This window comes from Piliocolobus tephrosceles, chromosome 13, assembly GCF_002776525.5.
Source record: "Piliocolobus tephrosceles isolate RC106 chromosome 13, ASM277652v3, whole genome shotgun sequence".
NCBI lineage: Eukaryota > Metazoa > Chordata > Mammalia > Primates > Cercopithecidae > Piliocolobus > Piliocolobus tephrosceles.
The window spans coordinates 82,775,601-82,795,353 of NC_045446.1; the positions used below are offsets into that span (position 1 = coordinate 82,775,601).

The window sequence follows — 19,753 nt, forward strand, 5'->3', positions numbered from 1 at the left end:
GAGGATTTTTAAAACATCAAGAGGTACAAAAAAATATCCTTGCCAAAAACTATCCCATTAATCCTAAAGAACCTATTTAAAACAGAAAGAAAGAAAAGGAACATAGAAAAGTCATTGCTGCTGGAATGAATGTAAATACTCATTATTATATATCTAATACTTATATTGATATTATTCATTTTAGAATGTACTTATAATATTTATATTTGGGTATTTTTTAACACATCCTCAAGCTGCAGTTTTCACAGTGGGGACTGGATGTAACATAATGCATTAATTAATGACCGTGATTTAATTAGATGACATCCTATAGGTTATGACAGAAGGAAATAAGAAAAAGAGCTATGAGACTCAGCTCCAGTTGCTGGTCTAAGTACTTCTGTGCTTTAATCTAAAACAGGAGATATGGGTAAGAAAGTGAGGAACCCTGTTGTCACAGGATCCTCGGGGTGTTGCTTCTCCAGCTGAAAGCCTCTGTGGTTGGTGGCACCTTTTGCCTGAGTATTTCTCACACCCACTGGGCTTCTTCTGTCCACTCAGCCCAGCAGGCTTCACTTGGCTCATACTACTGGCCCAGATCCCACACTTGCCAAGGGTGAGCCAGGCGTGGAGTAGCGAGGGGTGTGTAGGCCACTGTGCACAGCCAGGCACACTGGCACATGAGCAAGCACGGGGTTTGGCCACTGTGCACAGCAAGGCATGCCCACTGCTATGGCAGGGCAGGCAGCTCCAGGCGCTGGCCCATGTACTAGCTCTGTGTGAGGCCCCAGCTGGACCAGATGTACCACACATGGCTTCTGCTGCAGGCACTTACATCCAGACATGCAGAATGCAGTGGTGCCCAGAAGCTTGGAGATGGCAAGAACCATAGAGCCTCAAAGAGAGTATCACAGCCCTGACTTGGGGATCCCCTAGGTCTGGGCTCCATGAAGGACTGCAGCTCTTCTCTCCTTCTTGTCACCCACAATGTGGAGAGCAGGGGAGGTGTTTTTCAGCCCTGTTTGTGTTAAAGCTCTTTCAGTCCCACCATTCATCAGGTCCCGAGTTTTTGTCCTGCGTCCAGGAAGAATGAGTTACACAGACAAGTGGAAGGTGAACAAGGTGGAGAGAAGCTTCAGTGAGTGACAGAACAGCTCTCAGGAGACCCGTGGTGGGTAGCTCCTTACAGCAGGCAGGTTGTCCCAAGGAGTATCCAGCTCTCAGCAGAGAGGAGACCCACAGTGGGTAGCTCCTCTCTGCAGCTGCTAGTCTGGATATCTGTTTGAGTCTGGCAGGATCCAGGGTTTTTATGGGCTCAGAAGAGAGGACATGCATGCTGATTGGTCCATAGCCAGCCATGGGCAGACCCAGAAAAAGCACCATAAGTTCTCACTCCAGTCCGTGGACTACCTGGAACTGACAGCCCAGCCCCCAGGCTTCAGACAGTCCCTGGCTTGAAGGTGGGACATCACTGGGGACCTGCCCTTTTCTGCCCAGGAGCCTGTCTGCCTCCTGCCACCATCAATGTGTCATCCACGGTACGCAGGCTGTTCATGCTGAAGGGCGCCTGCAGGCCTGTGCTGAGCCACCCTGAGCACCCCCGCAGTCTCCCTCCTGTGCTCATCTATGTGCAAAGTTCAGACGGGCCCAAGGCAGCAGGTGGGCTGCTGTGTTAGCACCACCCTGAATGCATGCATATCCAGCCAGGTTGCAACAGAACCCAGGTGTGGCCACAACTTTGCTTCAAAATTGAAGTGGGTGCTAGGAGCAGGGAGAGGCCAGGGAGCAGGAGCAGGCACTTCTGAGCTTGCAGGGGAAGGGGGTGGGGCTTCCTGGTCTTTCAAGAGTGCAGGGATGCCCAGGTCCAGAGCTGTGGCTGGGCAGCTGTGGCTGTGCCCAGGAGTGCGGGTCTCACACCTGCCAACTCAGTGGGGAAGGTGGGGCTCCCACCTGTTCCTGGCTCCCACCAGCCCCGTGGAGCATGCAACCCCAGCCACGCCTCCCCTGCTGCAGCTGGCATCTTCACTGCGGCCATTCCAGACAGGCTATCGCTACCATCACTGTGCTAATTAGCAGGGCAGGACTGATGTAAAAGAAAAGGCCAAAACATGTGAATAAAAGGTAGAAGTACCCAAATGCTAGATTTGTTCTGAAATACAGAGTTTAATTTTTATTGTATTCACTTATAGCTGTTTTTTAAAAACGTTACCATTATTCCTATAGGGATAAATATCTTTGCTATCATGCACCTGAAATTATCTGGCCCTTTTTTCCCCCTTTGGAACAGTGGCTTTTAAACTGGATTTTTGATGATTCAAGGTTTCTTTGCAATGCAGCCATTACATTAGAGCAGAACAGGCTATGAATGTAATATCTGTAACTGTATCTCAGAAACACAGAAACTTATAAAGAGGTTGAGACTTAGACTGGCTTAAATAGAAGGGAAAAGGCATGTCCACGGAATAGAAAGTAACAGATTTCTTAAATACATAAGCTACTGTTTCCATACATACTTGAAAGGTAATGCCCAAGTAACCCAGAAGTTACATCTATCTGATGGTGTGCATGTTGTGATTCATATATGCACATTGCTACCTCCACACGGCTGAGGTTAGTACTGGGCTCAATTTGCATTTTAAGCATAGACTGCTAGTCAATATTTAGGAGCAAGCTAGACATGTGCAGGCTATCAGAGACTGAGATGAAGTCACATGTGAAAACGGCAGAGTCAGCTGGTAGGGTTGTGAACTTATTATGAATAAACATTAAGGCAGGCCTGAGGTTAAGCTGCTAGCTATTTGTTAGCTCATTCCTTTGTTACTCAAAGGATCTCATCCTTCATGCCTGAGTTAAAATATTCCCTTCCTTTGGGAAGACTTCTGACATTCTACCAGGAGACAGAATTTTTCCTCCTCTGGTCACTCCATTGTGCTCACATAGCTGCCAAAGCAGTTATCTTATTATATTATCATCATGTGTTTTCATGTTGTTTCCTGAGGCGAGAGAAAGGAGGCATCATTTCCTTTCATCTTTGTGTTCCCAGGCCTAATACCTCTTTGGCCCCAAACAATTATTTGTTGAATAAATGCACCAAAAGTTATTTAAAAACTAATTTTCAAAAGCTTCTTGAAATAGGTCGTGAGATGGTCACACAGCTGTTTTAAGTTGCATGAATATTGATTAATACATGGCAGGACTACAGATTTGGGGAGGAAAATAGGGAGATATATTTCAGGGCACTTAAGTCTTATAGAACCATTTGTAGAATTCTTTCCAAATTTTTAGTTAAAAATGCCTTTATCTTCTAAGACTTTGTAAGCTGGATCAGTGCCAAGAGTGTCTTTTATGACTGAACTCTAAACCAGTGGAAAATGGGATTTATGAATTCTGAGTTTGCTGGTGCTACTTATATTGCTCCTGTCAAGGATTACAGTTTTTTAAATGTTTATAAGTAGTTAGCATTAAATTCCTGCTTTCTTCTGCATAAAGAAATGACTGTACCTTGGGACGATATGGTTTGTTTTTTTTTTTTTTTTTTGAGACAGAGTCTTGTTCTGTTGCCCAGGCTAGTGTGCAGTGGCATAATCATAGCTCACTGTAACCTCAAATTTCTGGCCTTAGGTGATCCTCCAACCTTGGCCTCCTGAGGTGCTGGGATTACAGGCATGAACCACTGCACCTGGCCGGGACAATATGCTTAATGATGAGGAAAGACTTAGGATGAAAAGGAGCATGATCATGGGCCAGATCTGGCCGAGAAATGAGCTGCTGGTATGCTGCACATTCTCAGTTCACAGGGAAAGGGCGCTCCTTTAGGCTATGCCTAACCCATTTAGGAAACCACTGTTTGAGTTGTGGGTTATTTTTAATTTGTGTCTCCTTTTTTATTATTATTTTACCGCTGAAACTCTTACCGGGTGGAAAATGGCCTAATTACATGTGAAATACTCAGGACCTTTGGAAAATGTGCTTCCTTCAGTGGGTTCATATTTGCACAGTTCTAAAATAACTCACTTGGGTCCTGAATTCTGCCTTAATCAGTTAATCTGCTTTCCAGGATTTCCCTTCTGAGGGATTAACCTTTCATCTTACAGTGCTGTGAACATCGAACAGGTAGAAAGGAAGTCTTCCCTTGCCAAGGATAATTCTGCTGTTATTTGATAGGGCACATCAATGTAGGGCACATTTACAGCTAATCAATAACATAGCATGTAGTAGAAGGGATTAGGAAACAATGTGAGTCGTGCTTCTACAATTTAAAATTAGTCATACTTTTCTTTAGAAATGTCTTTTTTTCCCCTCTGAAATCAACCCCCAAGTTCTGAGGGCAGGAGAGAGGTGCAGAAGAAATCTAAACTCAAGGGATACATTCAGATAGCTTCCAATCTGCAGAAACTCCACTCCAATAAATACTACAAGCTCACTACATTGTGATCTTTCTTCAGTTGAAGTTGGTCCAGGTGTAACTTAACATATTTTAGCCTAAAACGAAGAGCTCTGTTTATTCTTTGTACCTAATCTACATAAATCTGGCAGTGAAATTTGGCAGATGTAGGGATGTTGGATGGACATCCACACCAGATGAAGCCCATTGAGGTGCCCCTACTTCTGAGTGGTGTCTTTGTGACTCAGCTCGGAGCCCACATATCCCAGCTCTTGAGCCATTTATGTGTTCCCTTTGAACTTTTTCTATCTTCCCTGGAGTGCAGGGTGAATCCCTTTGTGTACTGATCATGCATATTCCACCTTTGTCACAGGAGGACTGTGCCCAGGGTCCAACGATCCTTGTGTGGAGAAGCCGTGTCCGGGAGACATGCAGTGTGTCGGTTATGAAGCCAGCAGGAGACCGTTCCTCTGCCAGTGTCCACCAGGAAAGCTCGGAGAGTGCTCAGGTGCAGAGCAGAGTGGAATGATGAGGATCTAATTTCATATTCGTGAAACACTTGCCCTTGAGTAAATTACACCATCCAAGGCCTCCCAGAAAATGTTTCTTTAGGCATGCAGCATTTTCCTTTAGAATGAACCATAGCTACCATCCACACTCACATTTACTTAGGATTTATCACAGCTGCAGCTTGTGCTAAGGGAACATGTAAAGACTGTGCGCTTCTTACATAATGGAGAAGACGACAACATGTGTTTTTTATCACGTCTCATATCTGTTAAGGGTGTGCAATTATGGAAAATAAAAGGCTGTTGGTTGGGCAGAGGAATCTGAGTATCTGTGGCATGGCCTTTGATGCTCAGGGTGCTGCACGAATCCACAGCCGCAAAACTAGGACCCACAGAAGGCAGAGCCAATCCTGTTGACGTTCCTTAGAGTCAACCCCATCTGGTGAACCAAGTAAGGAGACTCCCTACTGGAAATTTCTAACTAACTTCACGTTCCAGCAGGAGAGGTGCTCACCTCTGCATCTTAAGGAAAGAAAAAAAAATCAGTATTTAAGTTATTTTAATCTAAATGATCCTGTTTCTGATCTTCATTCAATTTCTGTACTTCATTTGATTCATATATTCTCTGCCACTTCTTTACTCAAAAAAAGAATATTCTTCATTTTGAGTACCAATAGAATCCTCTTCAGGTATATTTAAAATACAGGCACATTGATAACAATTTTGGAATCCAATAAATAGTTGGAATAAAAACATAACTATGCCTACTATGGGCAAGGAACTTTGCAAGAATTGAGTTCTAGAAATTCAGGCTTTACAAAGAGAAGCACTGTTCCTAAAAGTAGAAACCAAAGCGGCTTCTTAGCTGATTTCATGAATGGAGCTGCAATTAAGTAAAGGGACCACCTGGATGCTTACCTAAGTCATGTAAGGCTTAGAATTAGAAGAAAATTATGCTGTCCCTATGCACATAGCAGGTGGATGTGCAGGGGGATCACAAAGCCAAATCTTCTAAGTTTTGGAGTCACTTCCTGCTGACTTTTCTCCTTTCTATCTAGAAAACTTCCGATTATCTATATTTATTGTCCATTTGGTATATGTCCACACATTCCACCTTACACCCCAGCAAGGTAGCTTTTCAGCAGTTACTTTTCTTGTTAAAACATAAAGTTGAAAGCAATTTTTTAAAAAAGAGTAATCTCAGAATTGAGCAATCGAGTTGGACAAAATTCAAGGGGAGTCTCGAAAGTAATGGTCAGAAAGTGAAAGTGTGACTACATGAATTTCCTTTATATCAGTTACCTTTTTACAAAATTAGTGCAAATGACATAAATTAGCTATTAGGCATTAGAATACTTGGGGAACATGGATATCATTTGGAAATGGTTTTGTTTTCTTTGTTTCATGGAGTTGAAAGTTCTTGAATGCCTAAGTGATTGGGGGTTAGGGGTATCTTTTAATAATGCTCATTTTAGAAAGTAGGAGTTGGAAATTTTGTAACAGTAAGAAAATCCAAGTTGTAGAATTTACCAAGTGGCTCTTGGCATGAGGCAAGTAAGATGATTTGGTGTCTGACTGGTTAATATGTTTTTCACTTTGAAATTAGAGTGTGATGTGAAATGGAAAACCAGTTTTTAATCAAAAATAATTTCTCCTCAACACCTTCATTAACTTCTCATGCATGGTCTTTAATCAACTTGGTTGTTGGTTGTTGGGTGATTTAATGTGTCTCTGCTCCTTTCTGGATGTTAAAAATATATATGCCTTCTCATAACGGTCTTTTCAGGGCACACTTCTCTCAGCTTTGCTGGAAACAGTTACATCAAATATCGGCTTTCTGAAAATAGCAAAGAAGAGGATTTTAAACTAGCTCTGCGTCTTCGAACCCTGCAAAGCAATGGGATTATAATGTACACCAGAGCAAATCCCTGCATAATTCTGAAGGTAATTAAAATGGGTTATCTTTTTCTGCAGTCAGTTCTCATGTTAGTGTTTTGGCTCTTAGATTGGGGAACTGCTGAAATCATTTTGTCTTTTAAGTTCAGAAGACCAGAAGCAGACTTCTGGGCAAAGGGGAGCAGCAGCAGAACTGGGAAGGGAGCCAACATCCCATTTCCTTTTGAACATTCAGCTTCAAAATTGGCTCTTGGTACATGGGGCATCTCTCTTGAGAGTGGGTTCAAGGGCTGGCCTCCTTTGAGCTGTAATCGCTCAACAGTTCATTAGAATGTGTCTCCTAATCAATTCCACAATGGGGGTGGTCCTTTAAAAGGATTGGCAGTATCCTTTTCTAACACATGGGTCTATCCCCACTGACTTTTGAAGGCGATTTCTGTTCTTGCTCAGGGAGGAAATTGGAGACAGGGGGTATAAGAGATTTCCTGTATCCTATCATGACCCAAGTAGCCCAATTTTTCAGTCATTTCCTAGCCTCAAAAACTCTCCTAAAGCAGCCAGATTTATTTTAGAGCAAGTCTGACGTCTATATTCAGCTCAAGGATTCTGGTGCCTTCGTGACAACAATAATAATAATGGTAATGGGCCAGGTGCAGTGGCTCACGCCTGTAATGCCAACACTTTGGGAAGCAGAGGCGAGTGCATCACATGAGGTCAGAAGTTCGAGACACGCCTGGCCAACATGGTGAAACCCTGTCTCTACTAAAAATACAAACTGGGCATGGTGGTGGGCACCTATAATCCCAGCTTCTTGGGAGGCTGAGGCCACTACACAGTAATCTGGGTGACAGAGTGAGACTCCATCTCAAAACAAACCCTCCCCCAAAAATAAGCAAACAAGATAATAATAATAACAGCTTTTTGTGCATCATTTATTTTTATTATATAGCTAATATGATAAGCTTGTTATATGTTATCCCCATTTGATCAAGAAGAGGACAGTGGTTCAGAGAGGTTATTTTCTCAAAGTTGCATATCTAATAAGTGATGAGGCCTGGACCCCACACTCTAATCTCTCTCACTCCATGCTGTTAATCTCCATACTATTCCTTACTCTCCATCTTGCTATTACAGCTCATTTTTTAAAAAATCACATTCTGGGCATCTGTAGACCAGATTCAGCCTTCTAGGATGGAGGAAAGATGGCAGGAAAAGGAAGAAGACGTGTTTCATCTCATGCTATTTTCATCAGGTTGCTATGTCAGCCTATCGTAAATGCTCTTCAAAAACATTCAGAGTCCATCCAGTGGAAAATGCCCTTTCACATGGAAATGGCAAGAAATCGTTTTCTTCCCAAGGTTTGGGCTTGAAGGGTACATGGTGGACCTTTCTAGCTTCTGCCCTTTGATTGTTTGATATGTCAGATTCAAGTTGATTAGGTGGCCCAAGCTTTAGTCCTAAAGACAGATGAGGAAGGAGAGAAATAGAGAACATTAAATGCCAGTGGGTTTCTCTTAATGATCACATAGGGCTTTACTTACCCACATCTGGTATTGCCAGATATTATTTGATGGCCATAGTTGAGTGAGCGGGGAGTCGAAGTTTAAAAGTTGGTTACTTTTGTAAGCAGTCTCCCACTATCCTTATTCATTCAACTCAGAATTCTAATGTAAGATCTGGAAAGGAAAGCAATGTTTTTAAAAGAAAATAAGAAAAGTACTTTGGATGCACAGTTTTAGAGAATGGTGCATTCAAATCAGATATTCATGGTGAAAGAAGAAAAACTCAAAAACCTACGTCCTGCCTTTATTTTCTCATGGCCCCGGAAGCAGCGTGCCTTGGGTCAGTAGATCATTTTCTAAATAGCCCTGAGAGTTGAAGTTTTGTATAATTGCTGGGAAAGTGTTCTGAGCATTCAGAGCTACCAGCTCTTAGGGCTCTGCTTGGGCCTCACTGACCTTTCTCTCTCCTCCTTCATGCTCTAACAGGGCTGGTGGTTGAAAATAGTTTCTATTAGTAAATCTCTTATAGAGCATTAAATCTGAGAGAGAACAAAAATATTGAACCTGAATGGCTTGATCCTAAAATGGAGCTTGTAATTTGACACTTCACTGGCAAAAGTCTAAAATGTGCAGATCCCTGAGGATAGGAAAGAAGAATAATTAAGCCTTTTAGGCAGCTCCAACTCCTAAGGTATATTGCATTTCATGAAACAAGCATGTTTCTGAAAGTTGTGTAAATTGAATCTCGGTAAATGGAATTCTAATAAACTAGAGATGGATGCTATTTGAAGGAACCCTTCCATTAATCCCTTTGTGATGTGAATAATCACTCCCAATCTGTCTGTTCTATAAGTTTGCTTTTCATATGTTGGGTTTGCCCAAAGCAGGACACAGCTGTACTAAACTATTGCAGTTATTCTCCTACAGTCGCCAGGAATATCCACTAAGGGGATTTGAATCTGTTTGCTTAACATTTTCAGCCTCATGCAAGATTTAATTTCCTTGGCTTTAGGTACAGTATGTGCCTTGCACTTTGGTTCAACAACTAAGCTGAAATGCTTTGTTTAAATTGCACCTCTTGGTTGTTTATATTTTTCCGGTCAGAGCACATTCTCTAAAAAGTACTTAAAGTACTCAGTGGGGTGAAGGGCGCCCCTTACAGACAATTAAAGAATTGCACAGAGACCTTGAGAAGTGAAAATACTCACAAAGAATATCACTGTCTCTCAGCAACAATAAAACGCACTCATTTTTCTGTTTACCATTGATACCCTATCTTCTTCCAAAGGAAATTCAAGGCTTACCATAAGCATCCAAATGCAATAAAATGAAAGTACTATTAAGATGAAAATACAAGGTTAAGAGCCAACCAATGAAGTCGGGTAGAGTGGAATATCATTATGAGAAAATCTAGACCAAGGAGAACTTCTTCAGTAGAACGCAAACCATAACTGAGTTTCCTGGCAGCCACAGCAACAATGAAAATAGATAGGTTCTGTGATTCTCCTCACACCTATAAAAGAAACATGGCATTCTTTCTCAAAGGGAGATCCGGAAAAGATTTTTTAAAAAGAAGAAGAAGAAAGAAACATGTCAAATCACCAGAAGAGATGTAAGGAGAAATCAGCAGGAGAACACTTTATCTCTGTGTCAGTCTTTCATCTCTAATATTATGGCAAAAGCACAAGGAGAATATGATTGTTAATCTAGAACTATCACATGTTTTTTGGGGGGGAAGTTATAAATGATTCATTGCTACATTCTGATGATTCTGAGACATGGCTAGCTTCAAACCCCTAAACTGAAGAGAAGATAGGGAAAGCTCATTTGGTTTGTAAAACAGCCCACTTGTCATGGCCAGATCTTTCCTATTATATAGATCAAAAAAGTAACAAGGAAACTCCTTACAAGATTTGAGAGTTTCAATGATCTATTTAAGAATGTCACCAAAAAGTAAGTTAACCTTAATAATTACATTTTGTAGTAATAATAAAATACCTAAGAGTTTATAAAGTACTTTCACATACATGTAATTTCAATTCTCATTCCCCTTGCATGTGGGTATGAGTGTCTACTTTTTTTGCCTGTGAGGAAACTGAGGCTCAGAGAAAATTCGATGACTCGCTCAAAGCGACAGCCAGTCAATATCACTTTGGGTCTGGGCCTATGACAGAGGAGAGCTGGTTGGGAGTTAGATACCTTTTGATAAACTCCTATAGTTTATCCAAAGAAGAAATTCAGAGGGCTGGGATGATTATGCATTCATTTACTCATTTAAAACACTTAATGTATACCAAACGGCTATTAATGGCAGCCTTAAAAATGGGTTTTTGTATTTTTGTTTGTTTGTGGGGTTTTCTGTTTTTTGATGTATGATCTCACAATGTTGCCCAGGCTGGTCTCAAACTGATCACTTGATCCTCCTGCCTCAGCCTCCCAAGTAGCTAGGACTACAGGCACTTGCTATTGTGCCCAACTCAGGGGAAAAAAAAAAAAAAAGTTTTTAAAACATCCCTTTTTCAAAGAATATTGAATAATCCTCTTACAAGTTCCATGATTATTATGCATTTGCTATAACCACACACCAAGGATCTGAAGCAGTAAGACTTCATGCCATAATTTACACTTTTTACTCAAAATCCTACTTTCCTGCAAAAGTGGGACTTCTTAGAACTCTGATGTCTTGTCGTCCAAGCCCCAAGATACTAAAAATCCAGGGGAAAGCACATCACTGATTTCAAATGATCCTTAGAATCTAAATATTTTATAACATTAGGGCAACACTCTCTCAATTAAGTATTTCATTGAACAAATTACCTAGCTACACCCCAACCCTAGCAAATCATTTCAGTATCATTGCTACAGACTTTTCTTACACTTTCATGTACACCTCAATTTCTATTAAAATAGCTTCCCCTCTGATTTGAGAAAGCATCATTCTCTTAAAGAAGACCCTTAAAACTAGGTGAACCCTACTCTGAAGACAGAGAAGAATTAATTATGATCAGAATATGTTTTCCGGTATGAGAGAACATAGACATGAAAAGACAAAGTGTTCTTTTCACTCCCTGGAATAATATACCTGTGCAATAGCAAAAGATTGTTAACTTTTCACAAGATAACTTTTGGCACCAGTGTTCTAGTTTGTCATATAAACAAAGCTGGTAATTTCAACCTCCTAGAATTTTGACAATCCAAATGATTTTTGTTTGTAAGAGGCTGAGAATCATGTAGGCATCTGGCTTCCTTCATTCAGCAATGTTGCTGCTGTTATTTTTGCAACAAAAATAAAAATAAAAAGGAAGCTTAATCGTGCTGTGTTAGTATGGGATAATTTTATGTTCCTCAGTTATAGAACTCTGATATATTTGAGTACATCGGAGTCTTGTCATTTCTCCCTGGTGAATATGTAACTTGGTGGTTATTCAAAGAGGTAGGAGGTGGGGGCGAGAGAGGAGAATGAACCAAGTAATATGTTAATTGAACATCTTTTTACAAAAACTTAGATAAATTGCACTCTCACCACCAATTTTTCATAATAGACTGAGGACACCAGTTTGTAGCCACAGAGTTAGCAGGTGGACTGTGCCAGAAGATACTCCCCAAAGTCACATTTGGTGATTTATTACTTACATTAAAATACAAATATGGAAATTATCCAGGAGTTGCCATGGAGCAAGTATTCTGGTATGATTTACAATATCTATTCATTCAATTTTGTGGAACCGAAAAAAATGACAAAGATGATAGCATAAGATTACACTTGAGGCCAGGCACAGTAGCCCACATCTGTAATCCCAGCACTTTGAGAGGCCATGGCGGGCAGATCACAAGGTCAGGAGATCAAGACCATTGTGGCCAACCCAGTGAAATCCCGTCTCTACTAAAAATACAAAAAATTAGCTGGGCGTGGTGGTGCTTGCCTGTAATCCCAGCTACTCGGGAGGCTGAGGCAGGAGAATCACTTGAACCAGGGAGTTGGATGCTGCAGTGAGCCGAGATCGTGCCACTGCACTCCAGCCTGGTGACAGAGTGAGACTCTGTCAAAAAAAAAAAAATTACACCTGAAAGCTCTCTGAAAAGAACATAAATAGTTGTCTTTTTACATTTGCACATTTGCATGACAGAGCAGAGTATGTATGTTCTAACTGTGTATGATATGGCTAACCATTCTGCGGTGGACACAGTAGCCTTGGAAAATAAGCCACAGCAGTTCTCTCTGCTCTCCAGAGCCAAACCCAGAGGGGCCAGACCATTCTCTCCAGGAGACCTGAGTGGTACATGACAAAGCCTGAATTTGATTCAACATTCCAAAATTCCCACAGCTCTGTCTGCTTCACAAAGCCCCCTGCCTTCTAGATACACATGTTTATGTGGCATGACCTGTGAAATTTTATGCAGGATGAAGAACATGGAGCTTCAAAGGCAGAAATGAGAGTCCCTAAGAATTCAGTTGTCTGTACTGAAGCATAGAGAAATATGCCACGTGTGAGAATGAGCGGTGCTGTGATAATCCCAAATGTGTCTATTATGAGTTAAACATGTTTCACAAAGACTGCTTCAATCTATTTCTGTGAATTCATTTTCTCTGTATCTCCTTGGCTGTTTGTAACCTGGAAGCTCTGGGTTGTCCTGTCATTTCCTTTTCTTTCCTTTTTCTTTTCTTTTCCCAACAAGTGTCTGTTCTCTGCACAGAACTGTGAATGCCAACAGACTAGTGTTCCTGGCATGACTCAGACACTGGCCTCCACAGGGTCCTCTTGCTGGTCATAGACATAGGCCAGAAAAGAAACTTTTGTTTCACAATTTCTGGCTGCGAATCCCTTCATGAGCAAATGTACACTTCGCTAGACAGGGGTGCAGCCCTCATTCCCCAGATCCCAAAGCCACCTTGCATTTCTGAGAAATGTAGAACAGGGTGGACAACACAGGGGATTCAAAGGCCTGTTTTCTTTGCAGCAGTTGAACCTGGGACTCCATGGAGGGCCAGTCCCTGCCTTGCAGCTCTCTGCCAGCAAAGATCGTCCATAGCACATGCTTTCTTCCTGTGTGTGATGTCTCCTGGGATTAGCCTCCTGGGGGCAGTGATGCCCTTGCTCCACCAATGCACTCCAGCAGCAGGCTGGTCTCTGTTGTCACACCCCAAACAAGGGCTGGGAGCATTTACAAAGTGTGGGCCATTAAACAAAAGATCCTTCTGGAGGGCCAGGTGTCACAAGCGATCGAGATATTTTAAGCAAATAGCCAAGCCCTGAGCACCTTGGAGGATAACCTTCACCTAAACCATGAGCATCATCCTAACAGACTATTTTAAGAATATGCTAGTGTTTAATATAGAGCAGCTTTTAAATCTTAAATGTATACAAAGCCGGGAACTAGGAAATTTTTCATTTCTACCAGGCCTCTTTGTTTCCCCTGTGGAGTATTCATATAAATGTATTCAAGGAACATATATGTATTTGTGTGATTATTTGATTAATGGCATCTACCCTACTAGACTGTCAGCCACATGAGGGCAGAGATGATAACTCTATTTGCTCAGACGGTCTCCTTGGCACTTAGTACACTGCTTAGCATATAGTAGATGTTCAATAAATGCTAATGAGTTCACCAAAATCATTCCTGTGGTGGTAATGACTAAGAAGGGTACAAAGAATAAACAGACCCCTAAACCAGATATTCCTGGGAATTTTAAAGTGTAAAGACCCAAGGAGTAGAAACATTCTTAGATATAATTGTGGATATATGAATGTGTGCCCATATTACTAATCACAATATGTGAAATATAAGGCATGCATTTTCATGGCAGGTAAGGGGGAGGCAGAGTGGTTAAAAATCAAACCACAACAGAGTTATGACTAGGGCAAAAGTCATGTCCCCATTCCAGCCTTCTTGTGAAGCCCCCGGGCCGGCCAGGAGCAGGGTGTAGGGAACATACTCCCAGTTGAATATTGAAAAGTGCTGCACTGTTCCTTCCCCACGCAGATTGTGGATGGCAAGCTGTGGTTCCAGCTGGACTGCGGCAGCGGCCCAGGAATCTTGGGCATCTCGGGCCGTGCTGTCAACGACGGGAGCTGGCACTCGGTCTTCCTGGAGCTCAACCGCAATTTCACGAGCCTGTCCCTGGATGACAGCTACGTGGAGCGGCGCCGGGCGCCCCTCTACTTCCAGACGCTGAGCACTGAGAGTAGCATCTACTTCGGCGCCCTGGTGCAAGCGGATAACATCCGCAGCCTGACTGACACGCGAGTCACACAGGTGCTCAGCGGCTTCCAGGGCTGCCTGGACTCAGTGATACTGAATAACAACGAGCTGCCACTGCAGAACAAGCGCAGCAGCTTCGCGGAGGTGGTGGGCCTGACGGAGCTGAAGCTGGGCTGCGTGCTGTATCCCGACGCGTGCGAACGCAGCCCGTGTCAGCACGGGGGCAGCTGCACTGGCCTGCCCTCCGGAGGTGAGTGTGGCTACACAGTGGGCACTGGCCTGGGGGTTTAGGGGAAAGGGAATGAACTGCAGGGGGATCCCTGCCCTCTCAACGCAAGGGCTCTACTAGAGAGGAATATTCACACCCAAGATGCTCTCCAACCTTCTCAATCTGCTTTAGGGAAGCCTCAGCTCTTGACAGTTACAGGAGTGTCCAGTTTTGCCAATCGTTTGCAGCTCCCCATAGGTGCAGTTGCAGTGGCACAGGGGCCCAGAGAGGCCATCAACTCCGCCCACTCCCCTGTCCTATCCCTGGCCTTTCAAGCCATAGGAGGTTGGGCGAATAGGACCCCCTTTTAAATATGCCCTCATGAGCCACCCGCATGTCACTGCAGAATGCTAGTAGCACTCTGAGTTATGACACCCACGCACATGAAATTGCTGACCAGATGTAGACATGCAACCTTACTAGAAGCTAAGACATACAACCTTACTCTAGAAGCTAAAGCTTACTAGAAGCTGTCCCCCAGGAATAGGAGATCTTGGAACATACTTTCGCAGTGTGTGTATTAAAAATAAGTCTAGTTACAGCTTTATAAAGGAGTAGAAAGTCAAGAATAAGGAGAAGGAAATTTACATAAAATCTCAGGACAGATAAGCAGGCAATGAAGGCATGACGCTTTACTCTAAATTTTTTTTCTCACAAAGTACATCATGAAGAACAAAGAAGAGAGTAGGCATAAAAAAGAAAACAAGAAAAGGATTTATAGAGAGTTTCTTTTGTTTGAGGGAAAAGCCAAGATTATTTAAGTCCCAGGAGTCTAGAGATAAAAGAATCCCTGACTTTACCAAGATGCAGTGTCTGTGTTAATGTAAACTAGGTCAGACATGCTCCTGGTTGAAGGCTTGCCACCTCCCAACAGCCCAAGCACTGATTCCACTTCAGCCCCTTTGCAGAGTCACTCAGCAGTCGTGTGATTAGCAAATTTAAACCTTCCTCACAAATCACTTAGAGATTCTGCTGTGCACATTACCATCTAACGTTCGTGAAACCCAACTCCAAATTTAGAGTCCATTTTATTATTAGAATGTTATAAACTGTCCATGAAATGATGCACTGTCGAAATACAGACTCCAAAGTTGTTTAGACTTGCATATGTTACTACCACAATGAGGGCCAGGTACCCTGGGGGGAAATTTCTGTCGTCTCGATTTAAGAAATCTATTTGCTGTTTTTACTGTCTCAGCAGTATATGTAAATAAAGGGTTGTTATGGTGCCATAATTCCCAAATGATGGGCAGTAACTATACTTCAGTGGTTCTATAAACCAGCCCATTATGACAAGTCATGGCCAGTTTTTCACCAGGCGAAACAATTCTACTAGTGTGAGCCATCTACGATATATAAAAGGAGCATATAATTAAATTGGGTTGAAATAGAACACCACTCCATGTCAAATGCTGGGTACAGAGCCACAAATTGTAACATACTTTTAACGATGGCAGGACGTTGTTTTTGCTGGCAGGGCTACGGGCTTCCACAATGGATTATCTTTAAAATAATAATAATAATCACTGTATGAGGGAAAGAGACCAGGGAATCTTGCTTTGCAGTGTGCATTTCACTTTTCAAAAAAATTTCATGAAATCCTTTAGCTAAGTATTCAGTGGAAGTATGTTAATTAAATGACTGTGACCCACATGGGGAATAGCAATTTTCTCTATTTTTAAATCGCTGTATTTAACCATATTTCAGCACTGATGACCCGCTTGCCATATACTTTTCATATAACCTAGAGAACTTGTCTTGCCCTCCCTAGGGCCCCAGCCTTGCCTATAGAGCACGCTCTTCCATCTACCTCTTTGTCTTCCTGTTCCCTTCTTCCTTCTGTGATTGGGCATTGGATCAGGATTCTACAACAGGTATTCTTTCTTCCAAGGTGAAATAGCCTCTTGTCAGTTCAATTTTCTCTTTTGTCTCTGGGGGCTTATGTTTTCCTAAAATGAAGATGGTATCTTTTCTCACCTTCGTCTATACAGTTCTCTTCTCGCAGGCCTATTATCTCTGTTCTGTTGCGGGAGCCCTGCAGGAGCATCCCACACCAAGCCTATTCCCAAGCCTGGCCAATGGGTTCTTATCTCAGTAGACACCCAGACGGGTCCCAGGCGGGGGAATTTGGGAGTCTCATGACAGCAGGACTGGGCCCAAGGCTAGCAAACTCCTTGCCACTCACCAGGAGATCCAAGAAATCCAGGACTTCTATTGCTTTCCTAGGGAGCCAAGGGCACGAGATTCCTCTTCTGATGTGTGAGGAGGTATCTACCTCTTCCTGGCTATAGGGATGAAACCTTGGCTTCTAAGAAAAGTGGAAAGAGAACCCATTTTCTTGCCCCTATTATCTGTATCAATATTATATCAATAGAGGAATTTTTGCTATATCCTGTATCCTATCTGCAAATTCCTTAAATTGGTGCCAAATAAGGGAGAGAAAAAAGGCAAGAAAAGAAAGAATCAAAATGTGGACTTTACTTCATGTCTATGAAACTATGTAGCTAATTATAAGGTTACTTAAAAGAAAAATCCTCTGAGCTGTGAGTGATAGTTTAAAAAGAACAATAAGACCAAGTCTTTAATGAAAGAATATTTATGCCTTCAAGAATTCCCTCTGGCTGCCAGGGAAGTCTAATCACAGGAAGAGACAGTGTTGTTCCCTCAGATCAAAGACTAGGCTGCGTGAAGTGTTCAAAGGGGAAATTTGGGCTAGAGATAGTAGAGGCAGGGAGCTTGAAATGAGACTCCTCCTTGCACATGAGACTAATAACAAAACTTAATTGTTTGAACATTTTCTGTGGTTTGGACCCTGTGCTATGTGTTGCTCTAAAATTTTAGGACACATATTTTAGCATAAGCATCCCTTGACCACTGAAGAATCCTGGAGTATTGGTCATTGGTTCTCCTGGCGGCAGACTCCATTCTCAAACTGAGGCTATCCTAGTACATTCAGAATTGTTAAAGCGGGCAACACACAACAAGAAGAATTTTTCTTTCAGGGATGCAGGATTCTGCCCCAACCACCTCTAAGCCCAATCAAACCCTTGGCGTGAAAGTCAGGGAGGCCACAACTACTAGCTTGGAATGACACAGTCAGCAGGTTTGATCAGCATTATAACTCTTGCTGTCCCAGGAGCAGGCCATAGGAACCTCAGGGGAGTCAGATTCCAGAACACTGACTTGTAATGAGAGTATAAATATGACTCTATAAAGCAACCACAGAGAGAAGGCTCTCTCTCGGTAAAGCCTTAAAATTATATGTATTTCATAAACATTAACTGGAAATAGCAACCACTGTGGAGAAGCCATGACTAGGTCCCATTGTGATCCCTACATTTCCAGATGCAGTGGGCAGGGATCAGCCCAATGTCTGAATAATAATATATCAACACCCACAGTTTCAGTAAGGAGTACTCAGTCCTCCATGCCTTATCATGCTTAGCTCAAGCCCATTAATGGAAAACACATTTGAAGCCAGGCAGTCACCATGCCATAAATAGTCATTCAGGCAGCATGGCATGAAACCAGAAGCCTAACTCCTGAAATGGAAACTTGGGGAAATTCTTAATGGTAAGAGCTACCGCTTGTTAGACTCTTACTATGTGCTTAGTACTGTGATAAGTGCTTACCTTGAAAGTGCTTATGCCATGGGACATTTAATTCTCACCACAGTACTCTGAGGTCAGTACTATTCTCTCCCACCTACTCACCCTCATTTTACAGATAAAGAAATAGGCCAGAGAGGCTGTCAGTAGCCTGGCATCACATAGCTAGTAAAGTGGTGAAAGCACACTGGCTGGGTGCAGTGGCTCACACCTGTAATCCCAGAGATTTGGGAGGCCAGGAGTTCAAGATTATCGTGAGCTATGACCATACCACTGCACTTCAGCCTGAATGGCAGAGCACGACCTTTTCTCTAAAAAAAAAAAAAAAAAAAAAAAAAAATTAGTTTCCCAAAACAGTATGTAGTGGTATTGGTTTATATTTTTTCCTTAAATATGCAATGGTTAAAAAGAAAAACAAAAAAATATTTTGAAAGTGGGAAAGATGGGATTTGATCCATGTTTGTGGACTCCTTCCCCACCAGCCTGTACTCTTACTCTCGCTACTCAGAGTGTGTTCCAGGGACCAACAGCATTGGCATCACTGGGAATGTTGGAAAGGTAGCATCTCAGTTCCCACCAGAAATCCACTGAATCAGAATCTGTATTTTAACAAGATCCCTAGGTGATATAGTGATTTATCTCCCTGTCTCTGAACTGCCCTGAATCCTGGGGAAACTTTGACTTTTTTTTTCTTGTATTGTATATAATGGTTCTCAAACTCTGAGATGCATCAGCATCACCTAAGGACCTTGTTAAAATGAGACCTTGTTATAGAAGACCCATTTGATTGCTATTTACTTGCCTCCAGTATTTGCTGTCTACATCAGGAACTTTCTGCTAGGTCACTGAATCGTATTTGCAGACTTCTGAACTTCCCTACCAAGAAAATGTATCAGTTGGAAGTTAAGGGGAAACAAACAAACAAACATACAGAATCTGAATTGGCAGGATTGGAATTCAGGCATTTTTAACAAGCCTCCAAGGAGTTTCTATGCACACCCATTGTTTAAGAACCACTGACATTTGAGAATCCTGAAAACTCTGTATTTGAAGAAGTGCAAGTCAGTGGATTCCAGGAAAGGTAAACAGACATAGGACATTCAGGAATTGAGAGTCAGATGCACAGCCTGCACTTGAAAAAAAAGTAGTATAAAGATGGAGCTTTGTACCCCAGTCAGGAGATTTTGGTAACTCTGAGCTCCCTTTCAAAGATAAGAGTAATAGTGTCTGCCACTTCCTCTAAGCAGTTGTGAGTATTCTCCCTGTCAAATTGCATGAAACAATAAGTTCTTGGATGTTGCAAATAGTTTGCATGAAACTGTTTTCAGTAGCAGTTTGAATCATGTTTTGCTGAATACTTTGTGTCCCTAACTTGTAAGAATCTAGATAAATTTAGTCCATCA

General features: G+C 42.2%; 1 protein-coding gene across 2 annotated transcripts in view; it reads left to right on the top strand.

Moving 5' to 3' along the window:
• Window positions 1-19,753, top strand: part of FAT3 (FAT atypical cadherin 3) — a 547,597-nt gene that overhangs the window by 507,666 nt on the left and 20,178 nt on the right. For both annotated transcript variants that reach the window (XM_023209116.2, XM_031933808.1), the window contains exons 19-21: window positions 4,737-4,871; window positions 6,659-6,816; window positions 14,256-14,724. In XM_023209116.2, coding sequence (XP_023064884.2) covers window positions 4,737-4,871; window positions 6,659-6,816; window positions 14,256-14,724 — 762 coding nt within the window. The remainder of the gene's footprint in view (window positions 1-4,736; window positions 4,872-6,658; window positions 6,817-14,255; window positions 14,725-19,753) is intronic.